The sequence below is a fragment of the Rhodofomes roseus genome, assembly GCF_022264815.1.
Source record: "Rhodofomes roseus strain CIRM-BRFM 1785 chromosome Unknown C8Q71scaffold_10, whole genome shotgun sequence".
Taxonomy (NCBI): domain Eukaryota; kingdom Fungi; phylum Basidiomycota; class Agaricomycetes; order Polyporales; family Fomitopsidaceae; genus Rhodofomes; species Rhodofomes roseus.
In genome coordinates, this window is record NW_025952966.1 from 248099 (window position 1) to 264313 (window position 16215).

Below are 16215 nucleotides of genomic sequence, written 5' to 3' on the forward strand. Positions count from 1 at the left end.
GGGAGACGCGACGCGTCGCGGGCGCTTTTTTCTATAACTTGGACTGGATCCAGCGAGGATGGAGGTAGGTTATTACCAGGTCGTCTGCACGTTTCAGGAATGCTGAATGCGCCTCAAGCTGCTGGTATCGTCCAACTCGTCGACAGCAGCTGCTGTCACATTCATCACCTTCGTACAAGACCTCAAGAAGAAGACGAAACAATGGGGACCTATGATCGAGCTGTGCGCCAGCGGCGAGAAGACACTGGAACGATTCCGCTTCCAGTTCCCGGATGACTGGCTGTACAGCGACCAACTACAAGGAGAATGGAGCGCATTCAACGAGATACTGAAGCGGAAGAACGACTCCATCCAGGAGCAACTTGGTGAGTCTGCTCACCTTCGGTTGGTAAGACGCGCATGGGTACGATGACTTCCTGCAGCCGGCCTCCAATTGAAGATTGTTGCGGAGGACAAGATCGTCGAGAACAAGATTAACGACATCATTCAGGAGTGGGAGCAGACGCGGCCGGTGCAGGGCAGCATGCGTGCCGATACTGCGCTAAACACCATCAACGTGTTCGAGGGCAAGCTCAACCGGATACAGGAGGAGTACGACCTCGTTTGCAAAGCCAAGGAAGCACTCGACCTTGAGCTCATCCGTCACACGCGTCTCGACCCAATCTTCGAGGAGTTGCGCGATTTGAAGGCAGTCTGGACCGCGCTGTCCGGAATATGGAACCAGATTGGCGAGTTGAAGGAGATGGCGTGGGCGACTGTGCAGCCGAGGAAGCTGCGCCAGCATATTGACGGGCTCTTGTCGTCGACGAAGGATATGCCGACGAGGATGAGGCAGTACGCCGCATTCGAATACGTGCAGGACGTCCTGCGAGGACTTCTGAAAGCGAACACGCTCATTTCCGAGCTCAAGTCGGAGGCCTTGAAGGATAGACATTGGAAGCAACTCTTCAAGGTGCTGCGCGTACCAACACAAGTCAGCCTACCTCTGTGCGTGTCTACGCCATCTCGTTGTGCTTTCTCTGACCACTTGTGTGAAGGCTGACCCTGGGACATGTCTACGACATGGACCTGCGGAGGAACGAGAACGTCATCAAGGAGGTCATCATCCAGGCGCAGGGTGAGATGGCCTTAGAAGAGTACATTCGTCAGGTCAAGGAGGTCTGGACGAACTACACCCTCGACCTCGTCAACTACCAGAACAAGTGCCGTCTCATTCGTGGCTGGGACGATCTCTTCAACAAGTGCAGCGAGAATATGAACTCGCTAACCGCCATGAAGTTGTCGCCTTACTACAAGGTCTTCGAAGAGGAGGCTGGCTCTTGGGAGGAGAAGCTGAACCGGATTCACGTCCTCTTCGACGTCTGGATCGACGTGCAGCGCCAGTGGGTCTACCTAGAAGGTATCTTCTCCGGTAGCGCAGACATCAAACACCTCTTGCCCGTCGAGACTGCTCGTTTCCAGAACATCAACACCGAGTTCTTGGCAGTCATGAAAAAGGTGTACAAGTCGCCGTTCGTCCTCGATGTGATGAACATTCCTGGTATCCAGAAGAGTCTTGAGCGTCTCGCAGACCTGCTCAACAAGATTCAGAAGGCCCTCGGAGAGTACCTAGAACGCGAGCGTGCATCGTTCCCCCGGTTCTACTTCGTCGGTGACGAAGACCTCCTGGAGATCATCGGTAACAGCAAGGAGATCCTCCGTATCATGAAGCACCTTAAGAAGATGTTCGCCGGTATCTCGACGATCATGCTGGATGAGCAGCTAACGCAAATCGAGGGTATGGCCTCTCGAGAGGGCGAGGAAGTGCAATTCAAGACGCCCATCCTCCTCAAGGACTTCCCGAAGATCAACGATTGGCTTACCAAGTTGGAGTCGGAGATGCGCGTGTCGTTGTCTCTTCTACTATGCGACGCTGTCACGGAGCTGCAGTCCTTCTACGGCTCGACCTCTCCGCTACCCAAGGACCAGTTCATGGCGTGGTTGGAGAAGTATCCCGCGCAGCTCGTGACGCTTGCTATTCAAGTCGCGTGGACCGCCTCCATCGAGTCCGCGCTGGAGGCTCAGGGCAGCCTCGAGAGCCCTCTGGACACCGTACGGCAGGGTTTGGACCTCCTCGCCGACGTTGTGCTGACCGAGCTCCTCCCTGTGACGCGGCGCAAATGCGAGCATCTCATCACTGAGCTCGTCCATCAACGAGATGTCATCCGAGACTTGATTCAGAAGAAGGTCGTCGATAATCGTGCGTTCTCGTGGCTGTACCAGATGCGGTTCTACCTCGACCAGGGCCTCGAGAACCCCCTAGACAGGCTCGCCATCCGAGTCGCGGACGCGTCCTTCCCGTATGGATGGGAGTACCTCGGTGTACCCGACCGTCTCGTCCAGACGCCGTTGACGGATAGGTGTTACCTCACGTTGATGCAGGCTCTGGACAACCAGTTGGGTGGATCTCCGTTCGGACCCGCTGGAACCGGCAAGACCGAGTCCGTCAAGGCGTTGGGCGTGCAGCTCGGCCGTTTCGTCCTTGTCTTCTGTTGCGACGAGACGTTCGACTTCCAGGCGATGGGACGTATTTTCGTCGGTCTTTGTCAAGTCGGCGCGTGGGGATGCTTCGACGAGTTCAATCGTCTCGAGGAGCGTATCCTCAGTGCCGTTTCGCAGCAAGTACAGAGCATCCAGCAGGGTCTCGCAACTCTTGTCAAGAACCCTAACACCGAGATCGAGCTGGTTGGGAAGAACGTCAAGCTCAACAGTAACATGGGTTGGTATTCATGATGGTAGCCTAGTGCGTTCGCTTATCATTGTCTAGGTATCTTCATCACCACCAACCCTAACTATGCCGGACGATCTCAGCTTCCTCCTAACCTCACAAAGCTGTTCAGACCGTACGTGCCCCCACCATGCTGTCACTTTTCTCTGACCACTCAACCGCATACAGAATGGCGATGACCCGCCCCGATCGTGAACTCATTGCCCAAGTCATGTTGTTCTCCCAAGGTTTCCGCACAGCCGAATCCCTGGCCTCGAAGATCGTACCATTCTTCAATCTCTGTGACGAGCAGCTGTCCCCTCAGCCTCACTATGACTTTGGTCTTCGGGCGCTGAAAGCGGTGCTAGCAAGTGCCGGTATTCTCAAGCGTGAGCGGATGCAGAATGCGGGCGAGGGCGAGGACGCCATAGGGCTGTCCGATGCTGTCTCTGAACAAGTCATCTTGATCCAGAGTGTCACCGAAACCATCGTGCCGAAGCTGGTCGCCGAAGATGTACCACTCTTGACGAGGTGCGCAGATTTCGTACTCTATGTTGTTCCTTCAGCGTACTGATATTCCGTGCAAAGCCTTCTCGCAGACGTATTCCCGGGTACAGAGTACGTCCCCGTCAATCTTGACGCGCTCCGAGAGCAGATAAGCAAAGTCTGCGCCGAGCGGCGCTTGGTGGAAGGCGAGAGGTGGATCAACAAGATTCTCCAGCTTTACCAGATCCAGAAGATTCAGCACGGTTTGATGATGGTCGGGTCGTCTGGTAGCGGCAAGACGAACGCCTGGCAGGTGCTGTTGGCCGCTCTCGAAAGGCTCGACGGAGTCGAAGGTGTCGCATACGTGATCGACCCCAAGGCCATGCACAAGGACGCCTTGTACGGTACCCTCGATCCTACCACTCGCGAATGGAACGATGGCCTCTTCACCCACACGCTGCGTAAGATCGTGGATGATGTGCGTGGCGAGAGTGGCAAGCGGCACTGGATTATCTTTGATGGTGACGTCGATCCGGAATGGGTTGAGAACTTGAACAGGTTAGTTATTTGCCTCCGTTCACGGAGTCGTTCTAAACTTTCCGTAGTGTCCTCGACGACAACAAACTACTCACGCTGCCGAATGGAGAGCGTCTAAACTTGCCATCGAACGTGCGCATCATGTTCGAGGTCGAGCACCTTCGTTACGCGACACTCGCGACGGTCAGTCGCTGCGGTATGATCTGGTTCAGCGAGGACATCGTCGAGCCGAGCATGGTGTTCAGGCACTACTTGGAGACCCTTTCGACCATCGCTGTGGATGCAGAGGACGAGGAAGTCGAGATACCGGGTCGTCGTGTAGATGCGCTTGCCGCAGAAGCGACGACATCTCCTCATCTTGCCACTCAGAAGCAGGTCGCAGGCGTTCTGGAGAATTACTTCGCAGAAGATGGGCTGGTTCTCAGTGCTCTCAGCTTCGCGGAGTCCCTCGAGCACATCATGGACTTCACCAACACTCGTGCGCTGAACACCCTGTTCTCACTGATCAACAAGACCGTTCGCAACATCATTGAGTACAACATCCAGCACTCTGACTTCCCTCTGGCGCCCGAGCGTGTCGAGCAATACGTTGAGAAACGACTCTTGGTCAGCATCATTTGGGCGTTTTCTGGCGATGCACGCCTGGAGTTGCGTTCCGAGTTGGGCGAGTTCCTGCGCAAGCAGACCGGGGTGGATCTGCCGCCGTTGGGTCCTGGAAGCACCCTCCTCGACTATGATGTGCAAGTAGCGAACGGCGACTGGTTCCCATGGGCTTCTCGAGTACCAGTCATCGATATCGAGTCTCACGCGGTCACAGCGTCGGATGTCGTCGTCCCGACGATCGACACTGTCCGGCATGAAGAAGTCCTCTACTCGTGGCTCTCGGAGCACAAGCCCCTCATGTTGTGCGGTCCTCCTGGATCCGGAAAGACCATGACACTCTTCAGTGCACTGCGGAAGCTCCCCGACATGGAAGTCGTCGGCCTGAACTTCTCGAGTGCTACTACGCCGGAGCTCATTCTGAAGACATTCGAGCAGTACTGCGAGTACCGAAAGACACCCAATGGTGTCATCCTGGCGCCTGCCCAGATTGGCCGATGGCTTGTAGTTTTCTGTGACGAAATCAATCTGCCCGCAACCGACAAGTACGGTACGCAGCGGGTCATCTCGTTCATCCGCCAGCTCGTGGAAGCGAATGGTTATTGGAGGACCACTGACATGGCATGGGTCAAGCTCGAGCGTATCCAGTTCGTTGGCGCTTGCAATCCTCCTACGGATCCTGGTCGTGTCCCGCTCAGCCATCGATTCCTTCGTCATGCTCCGTTGGTCATGGTAGATTACCCGGGTGAACTGTCCTTGAAGCAGATCTACGGCACCTACAACCGCGCCGCGCTCAAGGTCCTTCCCAACCTCCGGACGTACGCCGAGCCACTCACGGATGCTATGGTAGCGCTCTACCTAGCATCGCAGAAACGATTCACCACCGATATCCAGGCTCACTATGTCTACAGTCCGCGTGAATTGACCCGTTGGGTGCGTGGTTTATACGAGGCCATCAAACCATTGGAGACCTTGACCGTGGAAGGCCTCGTACGAGTATGGGCTCACGAAGCTCTTCGCCTATTCTCTGACCGTCTTGTCACTGAAGAGGAGAAGCAGTGGACAGACGAGAGTATCGACAACGTCGCGATGGAAAACTTCCCCACTATCAACCGCGACGAGGCGTTGGCGCGTCCTATCCTGTTTTCCAACTGGACATCCAAGAACTATGTCTCCGTCGATCGTGAAGTCTTGCGCGAATACACCAAAGCACGGCTTCGCGTGTTCTACGAAGAAGAGCTCGATGTGCCCCTAGTGCTGTTCAACGACGTCGTCGACCATGTGCTGCGTATCGATCGAGTGTTCCGTCAGATCCAAGGTCACTTGCTCCTGATTGGAGTTAGTGGTAGTGGCAAGGTAGGACTCGTCGCTTCTCTTATCCGCTTGTATATGCTGATCATGTTTTTAGACGACGTTGTCGCGATTCGTCGCCTGGATGAATGGGTTGAACATCTTCCAAATCAAAGTCTCGAACAAGTACACCGGCGATGATTTCGATGAGGACCTTAGAACGGTATTGCGCCGTGCCGGATGCAAAGGCGAGAAGATATGCTTCATCATGGACGAGTCGAATGTCCTCGACTCTGGCTTCCTGGAGAGAATGAACACTCTTCTAGCCAACGCTGAGGTCCCCGGTCTGTTTGAGGGTGACGAGCACGCTGCTCTCATGACCGCTTGCAAGGAAGGTTCACAGCGCGATGGTTTGATGCTGGACTCGCACGAAGAACTGTATCGTTGGTTCACGCAGCAAGTAGCCAAGAATTTGCATGTCGTCTTCACCATGAATCCTCCCGAGAACGGACTTGCCTCGCGAGCTGCCACCTCCCCGGCTTTGTTCAATCGTTGCGTCCTGGATTGGTTCGGAGACTGGTCTGACCAAGCATTCTACCAAGTTGGCATGGAGTTCACGAATACGCTGGATCTTGATGTGCCCTCGTACAGTCCACCGGCCCTATTCCCCATCGCATACCGAGAACTATCAATGCCTCCGATCCACCGTGCCGCGGTAGTCAATGCTCTGGTGTATGTTCATCAATCGCTGCATCAAATCAACTTGCGCCTCAGTCGCCGGCAAGGGCGGTATAACTACGTCACGCCGCGTCACTACCTCGACTTGTGAGTCTTCACTTTCATTTCAGTTCATGGTAATTGACTTACACTACTTCAGTATCAACCACTACGTCCGGCTGCACAACGAAAAACGTGAGGAGTTGGAAGAACAACAACGCCATCTCCATGTGGGTCTGGACAAGCTGCGTGAGACCGTCACGCAGGTTGAGGAGCTGCGCAAGAGCCTTGCCATCAAACGCACCCAGCTCGAGGCGAAGAATGAGGAGGCCGATAGGAAGTTGAAGCGTATGGTTGCGGACCAACAAGAAGCCGAGCAGAAGAAGGCGGCATCGATAGAGATTCAGGCTGAGCTGGCCGTACAAGACAAGCACATCGAACAACGTCGCGCTGTCGTTATGGCCGACCTAGCAGATGCTGAGCCAGCCGTCCTGGATGCCCAAGCAGCCGTGAGCAACATCAAGAGGCAGCACTTGCAGGAAGTTCGTACCATGGCCAATCCTCCAGAGGCTGTCAAGCTGGCCATGGAGTCCGTATGTACTATCCTTGGGCACAAGATCGACAGCTGGCGTACGGTGCAGGGTATCATTCGTCGTGATGACTTCATTCAGCGAATCGTCAACTTCGACACAACGACCCAGATGACGAAACATCTACGTGACGCCATGAAGAGGGATTTCGTTAGCCGGCCCTCTTTCAACTTCGAGACCGTGAATCGTGCCAGTAAAGCTTGCGGACCTCTCGTCAAGTGGGCTATCGCTCAAGTCCGCTTCTCCGAGATCCTGGATAAGGTGGAGCCTCTACGCAACGAAGTGCAGTCTCTGGAGGATCAGGCGGGACGCACGAAGGAGCAGGCGAGGATGATGGTGACAATGGTAGCCGAGCTCGAGGCCAGCATTGAGCGATACAAGCAGGAGTACGCAGCCCTGATTCGAGAGACTGAAGCTATCAAGGGCGAGATGGAGCGCGTGGAGAGCAAGGTGAATCGCAGCATGACGCTCCTGGACAGTCTATCGTCCGAGAAGACTCGATGGGAATCTGGCAGTCGTACCTTCGACGCGGAGATGAGTACCATCGTGGGCGACGTGTTGCTTTCCGCCGCATTCCTGGCGTACGGTGGATTCTTCGATCAATCGTACCGCGAGCAAATGTGGCAGGAGTGGTCGTCGCATCTCGCAGAGGCGAACGTCAAGTTCAAGACGGAGCTGTCCATGCCAGACTATTTGTCAACTGCGGACGACCGTCTCAGCTGGCAGTCCAAGGGATTGCCTTCCGACAATCTTTGCACCGAGAACGCCATCATGATCAAACGTTTCAGTCGGTACCCGTTGATCATCGACCCGACCGGGCAAGCTACCAACTTCTTGCTGAAGGAGTACAAGGACCGCAAGATTACCGTGACGAGTTTCTTGGACGAAGCCTTCCTGAAGGTCTTGGAGAGCGCCCTGCGATTCGGCAATACCCTCCTCATTCAGGATGTCGAACACCTTGACCCCATTTTGAATCCTGTGCTCAACAAAGAAATTCGTCGTACCGGTGGCCGAGTCCTCATCCGTCTCGGAAGCCAGGACATCGACTTCTCGCCTTCGTTCACAATGTTCCTGGCTACACGCGATCCCTCCGTCGAGTTCTCCCCCGATATTTGCAGTCGTGTTACCTTCGTCAACTTCACGATGACTAGGAGCAGTCTGCAGAGTCAATCCCTCGACCAGGTTCTCAAAGTCGAGCGATCAGACACGGAGAAGAAGCGGACTGACTTGATGAAGATGCAGGGCGAGTTCCGCCTGCGGCTACGGACGCTGGAGAAGCTGCTATTGCAAGCGCTGAACGAGTCGAGTGGAAACATCCTGGACGACGACAAGGTCATCAACACTCTGGAGACTCTGAAGCGCGAAGCAGCAGAGATCACGAGTAAAGTGGAGGAGACAGACTTGGTCATGCGGGAAGTCGAGCAGGTCACCGCTGAATATCTGCCTCTGGCACAAGCGTGCAGCGCTGTGTTCTTCATTCTCGAGCAGCTCAATCTCGTCAACCACTTCTACCAATTCTCCTTGCGCTTCTTCCTCGACATATTCGACTACGTCCTCCATCAGAATCCGAACCTGAAGGGCGTATCCGACTATCATCGCCGCAGAGAGATCCTGCTTAACGACCTGTTCCTCATGGCATACAAGCGGACGTCTCGCGCACTCCTTCACCGGGACCATGTCATGCTTGCTGTTCTCCTAGCACAGGTGAAACTTCGAGGCATTGAGGAGATCGCCGACGAGCTCGAGTTCCTCCTGGAGAGCGGTGACAGTGCCGTGACTGTGGGCGGCGGTAACGCTGATATCCAGAGCCTCGCCTTCCTGTCTGTCGACCAGAAACAACGCCTGGAGAGTTATGGGAGACAGCCGATATTCAAGCCTGTTCTAGAACACCTCTTGCAGCATCAAAGCGAGTGGGCTGCATTCCTGGAGTCGAGTGCCCCTGAACAGTCAGTTCCCTCTCCATGGGATCCCAGCACGCGTGAGTTCTATATGAGCAGCCTCTCTTGCTTCACACACTGACCGGATTTATCGCAGCCGCTCTGGAGGGTGTCCGCCGGATGCTCGTCATCAAGTGTCTCCGGCCAGACCGATTGTTACAAGCCACGGCCGCCTTCGTGCGCACTGTCTTCCAGGCAGATTTGAACGCCGAGTCCGCGTACAACCTCGGGACGTTGGTCACTGATGAGATCCTCCCCGCAACACCCTTGTCGCTGGTATCTGTCACTGGGTATGATGCCAGTTATCGAGTAGAGAACCTGGTTCGCGACATGAGTGCCCGTTGCGCCTCAGTTGCGATGGGTTCGCAGGAAGGCTTCACCCTCGCGGATCAAACTATCGCTTTGGCAGCACGCCAGGGTACATGGGTTTTGCTGAAGAACGTCCACCTGGCCCCGTCATGGCTTGGACAACTCGAGAAGAAACTACAAACCCTCAATCCCCACCGCAACTTCCGTCTTTTCCTCACCATGGAAGCTAACCCAAGCATTCCTGTGAACATCCTACGTCAATCGAGAATCCTCATGAACGAGCCGCCACCGGGTATCAAGGCCAACCTCACCGATTCGCTCCGCGGTATCTCGAACTCGCGTCTGTCGCAAGGGCCCGCTGAGAAGGCCCGATTGTACTTCCTGTTGGCCTGGCTCCACGCTGTTGTTCAGGAGCGTCTGCGCTATGTTCCGCTGGGCTGGAGTAAGTTGTACGACTTCAACGACTCCGATATGGCTTCCGCATTCACCACGATCGACACCTGGATCAACTCCGTGGCCAAGGGCCGTGCGAACATCGACCCCGCAGTGATTCCATGGGATGCCCTCCGAACGCTCGTCAAGCAGTGCGTATACGGTGGACGCGTCGACAGTGACTTCGACCAAAAGATCATCGATGCCTTCGTTGACGGATTGTTCACCCCGGCGGCGTACAACGTTGACTTCGACCTCGTACCCAGTGCCACTGGTTCTAGAGTGCTCGGCGTGCCAGACGGAACGAAGCTCGACCACTTCCTGACATGGGTGCATGGTCTACCAGAGCGGGAACCGCCAGCTTGGCTCAGCCTCCCTCCTACAGCGGAGCGTGTCATTGCTGTCGCACAAGGTACGCCGGTTGTCAGACTAGTTTGCTGAAGTACATACTAATGACGTGCAGGAAACGAGCTTCTCGGCAAACTCAGGAAGATGCGTATGCTCGCTGACGACGACGACGCAGCAGCGGCTAGCGCGGGTCCATCGAAGGCGCAGGCATCGCAGCAACCTGCGTGGATGAGGCAATTACATGAGCGTTGCAAGGAGTGGCTTGAGCTGCTCCCATCGGTGAGTGCAGTTTGCGGCGCGCGTGGTCACACCAACTGATTTCTTCGCAGACGTTCCACACACTCGAGAAGCAGAGTAGCGACAACCAGGATCCGCTGTATCGTCTGTTCTACCGCGAAGGTACCATCGGCAGCAAGCTCCTCTCGCAAGTCCGCAGAGACCTCGCAGACGTCGTCAAGGTCTGTGAGGGCGCCCTCAAGCAAACCAACCACCTGCGAACCCTCATGAGCTCGCTCACGAAGGGTACGCGCCTCGCAGCCTCTCACCCTCACCCTCACTGACCCCGCCCGTTTGCAGGCACGATCCCCGACCACTGGCGGCGGTACAAGGTGCACAAGGCGCTCGCCGTGTCGGGCTGGATCTCGGACCTTGCGCGGCGGCTCGCGCAGCTCGACCAGATCGCGGGCCTGGACAACCTGAACAACGTCGAGGTGTGGCTCGGCGGGCTGTTCTTCCCCGAGGCGTACATCACCGCGACGCGCCAGGCGGTCGCGCACCGCAAGAAGTGGTCCCTCGAGACGCTCAACCTGAAGCTCGACATCGATCGCGTCAATGACCCGAGCGCCTTCATTGTGGACGGTGCGTGCTCTCCCCGTTGACTCCTGACTGCGTGTCCGTGCTGATTGCCGTGCGGTTGCAGGCCTCGTCCTGGAGGGTGCGAAGTGGGACACGGACAAGCTCACGCTGAACAACGGGGAGACCGTCCGGCTGAACCCGTCACAGATCCGGTGGGTCCAGGCGGAGGACGTGTCCACGGAGGGCACGGTCAACCTGCCTGTGTACCTGAACAGCGACAGGAGCCACGTCCTCTTCACCGTCGACCTGCCGTTCGACAGCACCGCGGGCGCGCTGGTTGCGACCCGCGCGGTGTGTCTCACTGCTGGGGGCTAGATGCGTGCGTAGACGGACATAGAGGATAGAGTGCATTGGTTCGTTGGATGGGTTGTTGGATGATACCCGCGTACGCCTACGATATGATATGATGATACCTTACGACGATGTTATTGCGTACTGAGTCGCTGCAGATGTAGCTTGCTATCTAATGATACTTACGATTTCACGGACATCTGCTGTGCGCGGCCTGGAGTGACAATCAACACCGGCTCGGAAATGCTTGGAGGTGTCTCAGTCTAGGCACCTCGTTCTATGCATCGTCCCCCTCAACTACACTACCACCTACTACCGACAACAGCTTCCAGTCCACCTCTACACCTTTCTCCCTGAAGATCGCGCGTGCATCCTCCGCGATAGACTCGAAGCCGCTCGTCGCGAGAGCGAGGATAGTGGGCCCTGCGCCCGACAGGCAGATACCCAGCAACCCGGGATGGCTTGATGGCGTCATTCGCGAGGTGACTTCGGGGAGACCGGGGATCTGGGGAGTGAGAGGTTAGAGGTGAACATAACTACGATGACTGAGTTGAAGAGGGGGAACTCACGAGCTCTTTGCGGTAGGGCTGGTGTATCCTGTCCTTCATGGCCTCGTATATGAGCTCCGGGTCGGGTGGTGATTGTGCGAGCGCGGTGGTCAGTACGGCTAGTCTTTGGAGGTTAAACACCTGCGACGAACCCGCTCAGACACGACACCAGCGAATGGGCGCAACAAGCGACGCACCACATCCTTCCTGGAGTAACTCGTCGGCAGCACCTCCCGCGCCCTCGCCGTGCTCAGCTCAAACCTGGGGATGATCGCGACCGCCTTGATGCTCTGCGACCACCCAAAGCACACAAAGTGGCCAATCCCCAGCGGGGGCTGCGGCGGGTCCCTGCCCCAGTGCTCGCCCGCGTCGGGCGGGTACTCCGGGAGGACCTCGCTCAGGGGCACGCTCGCGGCCTCCGTCGCGGCGGCGTCCAGCTCGCGCAGGTAGCTCCCGACGAACCCGCCGACGAGCGCGGCGGTGACGTTGTCGGGGTGGCGCTCGACCATGAGCGCGAAGTCGAGGACGCGCGCGCGGGGCAGGCGCAGGCCGCCGAGGGCAGAGCCGAGCAGGACGCCCGCGACGACGGCGGCGCCGGACGAGCCGAGCCCGCGGCCGAACGGGATCTCGTTGTGTGCGTGGATGGAGAGGGCGGAGGGGAAGGAGGAGATGCCGTGGCAGCGCAGGACGTAGAGCGCGACGCGCGTGGTGAGGTTTTTGTACGCGTCGAGGGGGACTTCGTCTGCGCCCTCGCCGGTGTACCGGATGGATGGCGGCGTGTGTGCGGAGGGCGAGGAGGGGGCGGTGATTGTCACGGAGAGGGTGAGGTAGAGCGAGAGCGAGAGGCCGACGACGTCGAAGCCGGGCCCGATGTTGGCGGACGTCGCGGGGACGCGGATGGTGAAGGATCGCGACATGCTTGTTGCGGGCTGCACGACGAGTCTAGAGCCCCTTCAGAAGCAGCCGGAGCGTGTGCTAGCTGTTGCAGACGGTGGTCGATGGCGAGGAGGGCGCTGAGCGTGCATCTTGAAGGAAGTGACTCACACCAGTCAGGCTGCCGACATCCTGGCGACAGCGGGACGCTGCCTTCCTACACTGATTGCTCGTCCAGGGCTGGTCATGCTGGTCAACAAAGTGCGCTCTCGGTGGAACGTAGACATGGGAGTGGTTTGGATGTCGCCAGAGCGAACGCGACCTTGCCGGCGGATCAGACTCTCGCGACCTGCGGCGGCGCACTGCCGCTCTGTGCACTGACCACATCGGTCGTAAAGCACACTTCCTCCATTCCCTTACAATACTATTCCTTCACAGCCGGGTGACAGACCACACCAACGAGCCCGGCACGCCCCCGTCCTCGCTGACCCCCTCCCAGCGCGAGTGTCCCTCCTTCAAGACCGCCTCCACCCTCACCGTCCCCCGCTCAAACACCTCCCCGTCCCACAGCGCCTCCCAGCTCTCCGGGTCATGGCACCACATCGGCTCCGTCCGCCACAAGCCCCGCGCGACCTCGCCCCTCAGGCCCTTCTTCGACCGCCCGCCGTGCGAGCCGAAGATGACCGAGCCCGGCTCGGGCGAGAGCAGGCCTGCGAGCGCGCGCGCGAGGGCGGCCTGCTGCGCCTCGTTGAAGAGGTGGAAGAACGAGGACGCGTGGATCGCGGAGACGTGCCCCAGCAGCGGGGTTAGGGTCGTCAGCGCCTTGAGGGCGGGCGCGGGCGTCGAGGGGAGCGCGTAGAACGGTGCGCTGGGCTGGAGGAAGGCGGGGGAGAAGGCGTCGCCGGCGAGGAAGGGGACCGGGAACGTCTCGGGGCTGTCGTTGAACAGCTTGTGGCCGAGCTCCCAGAACGCTGTTCAAGGTGAGTATGGTCTGTGGTGAGATTGGCATGTTATGCAGGGGGACCCTACCAGCATAGAGGTCCGAGCCGATGGCGTTCTCCATGGGGAATCCGTCCGCGACGGCCTTGCGGATGTCATTGCCGACTGCCTCGGCGAGGAGAGTTCGTCAAGCAGGCGGTCTGCCCGTGTAAGATCTGGAGCACGCACAGCAGCACCCGATGTCCAGGAAGACCGCGCCCTCACGCTCACGCCCCAGCTTCAGCAGCTGTCCATACGCGGGAAGGCGGGAGATCTTCAGCCTAGAATCCGCCGTCAGCGACAGCGCATACACCGCACGCTCAGGGAGGCCCGTACTTCAGGAAACTGAAATTCTGGACGCATCTGTACTTGTGCACCTGAGGACCTCGTCAGCCACTCTCCGTGCCATGCGCATACACACCGCTGAGACGCGCGACTCACCGCGAACGCGTCCGTCTGGACCTGCAGGATATGTCCCTTCAACTGCTCCTCGTCCTGAATTCCAGTGCGTTGCTTGAGGAACGCGCGTGCCTCCTCGTCTAGCGCGCCGTACGTCTTCTCGAGTGTGTCCCGGGATTCGTCGCTGCTCGCCATGGTCAGTCCGTTCAATCGAAGTCCGGTCTAGCGATGCGTTGATCTGTTTTGTGGGATGGCCCTGGGTCTACTGCATGGACCAATTGTATTAGGAGGGACGGCATTTGGACGGCATGTCGCGGCATCTACATGGGCGGGTACAAGCCGATGTACGCTGAATCAGGCTAGTATGACGATGCCGATTGACGGGATGGGCGAACGCGCAAGTGATGGCCAACCAGGCGCTGCTGTGCTATTTATAACCAGGGTCTACGAGCTAGGTCAGTTGGGGAAACAAGGAAACAGTTCCTGGGTCTCTGGGTAACGCGACACACCGTGTACCTGTCCCAATCAATCTCCTCTCATTCTTCGGCCGGCTTAAGCACACAAGCGAAGACTTGAACCAAAAAATGTCATTCGAAAAGCCAGGTCGTTGAGTGTGTAGAGTACAGTGGACGTCGGTCAGTGGCTATGGATACAGATGGACTGCAAATAATGTTAGAGCTACACCAGAGCGTCAAGCTGTGAAAGGCCCGCTATCGTCGTGCAACGAGCGATGGGGAACGCGAGTGAAAGGCGTCGTCACGTTTGAGAGTTCGTGAGTCGAGCGTCGAGCTCTTCATTCGACCGTGAAGCTAGCGATGCGTTGCGGTCAGTACTCACGTTCCGCAATGCAAGACATCAACGACACTCACTAGATCATATCATCGAGCGCACCATGTTGCGCAACCGCGACGAGCACCGGCTGGTGGTTCGCCGCCGCATTGATGCTCGCCATCCTGTACGTGCCCTTCGGCAGCCCCCCATTCACCGTCGCCGTCAACTGGCCATTCTCCGCAACCGCGTTCAAGCCCGAGAAGAACGCGAACTTCGTGGGGTCCGTCGGGTCCGTCTGGTTCATGCCCTGGATCTCCTCGATTACGACGTGGCTGTGGCCCATGATCAGCCCGGTCGAGGCGTTGAGCTGCTGCGGCGCGGCGAAGTAGTTCGTCGCGGGGTTGACGAACCAGCCCGTCTCGAGGTTCCTGACCGCGAGGACGACGGTGAAGTTCGCGTTCGCGGGGACGCGCCCGAGGTTCGCCGGGCTGACGAACTTCGCGGACGGCATCGCGGTCGTCGCGGCGATCGCGCCCATCGGCGCGGCGTTGCACGAGCCCGCCTTCACCTGCGTCCCGTTCGTGAGCGGCAGGCCCAGCGTCGCGCAGTAGTTGATGAAGTTGTTCGCGGACGTCAGCGAGGCGACTTCGCCGGCCTCCGGGGAGGCGGCGTTCGTGCCGTCGTCCGAGAACCCGGTGTTGACGAGCGAGTCGAGGAGGGTGAGCGAGGACTGGGACGCGGTGTCGTTGCCGCTGCTCGACGCGGTGCTGCTAGGTGCAGACGCAGACGCGCTCGTCGCGCTTGCGGCACCTCCAGACGATGCTGACGCCACCACGGAGGAGATCCCGGTTGCGGTCGCCACACCAGACGAGACCGCGGAGGATGTCGAGTTCGACGCGCCAGTGGCAGCGATGCGCTGCTGGAGGTCGTCCTGCGTCGTGCAGGTGATGCTCGTGCCCGCCGAGTTGACGAGCGGGAGCGCGGCGCAGCTATGGGGTGCTGTGAGTTTGCGACACAGGTTACAGTGGTTGTGGCACTACGTACATCTCGCCGGACCCGCACGACTGGAGCACGTACGAGCCCGAGACGCACTGCGCGAACTTCTGCTCGACGCACGCGTCCGTGCCTGTCTCGCACGACGAGTTGGCGGTCAGCGTCGCGAACTGCGCGCTACAGAGCATGGCCACGTTGTCAGACCTCGCACAGAGAGTGGGACGTATAGCGGAGACTCACTTCTGCGCAATGGCCTGCTGACCATTCTGCAATGCGAAGCCGCTGTCCCGAGGGAAAAGGCGGCGGGGCAGCGCCAGCGCGGCGGTGGCGAGCGACAAAGCCAACACAGCAGAGACCTTCATGTCTGTCAAAGTATAGTGGGGTTCGGTTCGGGAGTTGCGACGTGTGGGATGTGCAGTCGGGGCGTTGCTTGTGCGATGTGTAGTAGGTCAGTCGGTCGTGAACGTGTGACACCAGGTCAAGAGTCTAAGCAAGAGCGGGAGCGACCAGCACCG

The 16215-nt window shown here is 58.2% G+C and overlaps 4 protein-coding genes across 4 annotated transcripts; 1 reads left to right on the forward strand and 3 right to left on the reverse strand.

Annotated features, from left to right (window-relative positions):
* The first annotated feature begins 49 nt into the window (after positions 1-49).
* Positions 50-11335, forward strand: C8Q71DRAFT_907454 (dynein heavy chain protein 1). The gene is made up of 15 exons (XM_047928954.1): positions 50-64; positions 119-365; positions 423-987; positions 1038-2758; positions 2807-2882; positions 2936-3277; positions 3335-3790; positions 3838-5725; positions 5778-6484; positions 6537-8944; positions 9001-10056; positions 10108-10271; positions 10322-10514; positions 10569-10850; positions 10912-11335. The coding sequence occupies exons 1-15, from the start codon at positions 59-61 to the stop codon at positions 11160-11162; spliced, it is 10362 nt and encodes a 3453-aa protein (XP_047778787.1). The 5' UTR covers positions 50-58; the 3' UTR covers positions 11163-11335.
* Positions 11336-11415: 80 nt separating this feature from the next.
* C8Q71DRAFT_707788 (GHMP kinase) lies at positions 11416-12603 on the reverse strand (the record flags this gene model as incomplete). The annotated part of the gene is made up of 3 exons (XM_047920581.1): positions 11416-11643; positions 11708-11827; positions 11884-12603. The coding sequence occupies 3 exons, from the start codon at positions 12601-12603 to the stop codon at positions 11416-11418; spliced, it is 1068 nt and encodes a 355-aa protein (XP_047778788.1).
* A 194-nt stretch (positions 12604-12797) lies between these two features.
* Positions 12798-14484, reverse strand: C8Q71DRAFT_47602 (uncharacterized protein). Its single transcript, XM_047918788.1, has 5 exons — positions 13979-14484; positions 13874-13914; positions 13727-13818; positions 13589-13663; positions 12798-13530 (listed from the first exon to the last, which is right to left on the reverse strand). The coding sequence occupies exons 1-5, from the start codon at positions 14129-14131 to the stop codon at positions 12992-12994; spliced, it is 900 nt and encodes a 299-aa protein (XP_047778789.1). The 5' UTR covers positions 14132-14484; the 3' UTR covers positions 12798-12991.
* A 1-nt stretch (position 14485) lies between these two features.
* Positions 14486-16209, reverse strand: C8Q71DRAFT_47613 (uncharacterized protein). The gene is made up of 4 exons (XM_047918789.1): positions 15941-16209; positions 15752-15877; positions 14802-15696; positions 14486-14745 (listed from the first exon to the last, which is right to left on the reverse strand). The coding sequence occupies exons 1-3, from the start codon at positions 16060-16062 to the stop codon at positions 14805-14807; spliced, it is 1140 nt and encodes a 379-aa protein (XP_047778790.1). The 5' UTR covers positions 16063-16209; the 3' UTR covers positions 14486-14745; positions 14802-14804.
* Positions 16210-16215: the final 6 nt, after the last annotated feature.

What these genes read in the sequence shown, in the direction of transcription:
- C8Q71DRAFT_907454 (XM_047928954.1), top strand. An exon ending in CTCCATCCAGGAGCAACTTG is followed by an intron (nt 366 to 422) that starts GTGAGTCTGCTC and finishes GACTTCCTGCAG; the next exon opens with CCGGCCTCCAATTGAAGATT. An exon ending in TGGGTTGAGAACTTGAACAG is followed by an intron (nt 3,791 to 3,837) that starts GTTAGTTATTTG and finishes AACTTTCCGTAG; the next exon opens with TGTCCTCGACGACAACAAAC.
- C8Q71DRAFT_47602 (XM_047918788.1), bottom strand. Translation starts at nt 14,131, where the DNA reads ATGGCGAGCAGCGACGAATCCCGGGACACACTCGAGAAGACGTACGGC. An exon ending in CAGAATTTCAGTTTCCTGAA is followed by an intron (nt 13,819 to 13,873) that starts GTACGGGCCTCC and finishes GGCGGATTCTAG; the next exon opens with GCTGAAGATCTCCCGCCTTC. An exon ending in CCTGGACATCGGGTGCTGCT is followed by an intron (nt 13,664 to 13,726) that starts GTGCGTGCTCCA and finishes TCGCCGAGGCAG; the next exon opens with TCGGCAATGACATCCGCAAG.
- C8Q71DRAFT_47613 (XM_047918789.1), bottom strand. Translation starts at nt 16,062, where the DNA reads ATGAAGGTCTCTGCTGTGTTGGCTTTGTCGCTCGCCACCGCCGCGCTG. An exon ending in CAGCAGGCCATTGCGCAGAA is followed by an intron (nt 15,878 to 15,940) that starts GTGAGTCTCCGC and finishes CATGCTCTGTAG; the next exon opens with CGCGCAGTTCGCGACGCTGA. An exon ending in TCGTGCGGGTCCGGCGAGAT is followed by an intron (nt 15,697 to 15,751) that starts GTACGTAGTGCC and finishes AGCACCCCATAG; the next exon opens with CTGCGCCGCGCTCCCGCTCG.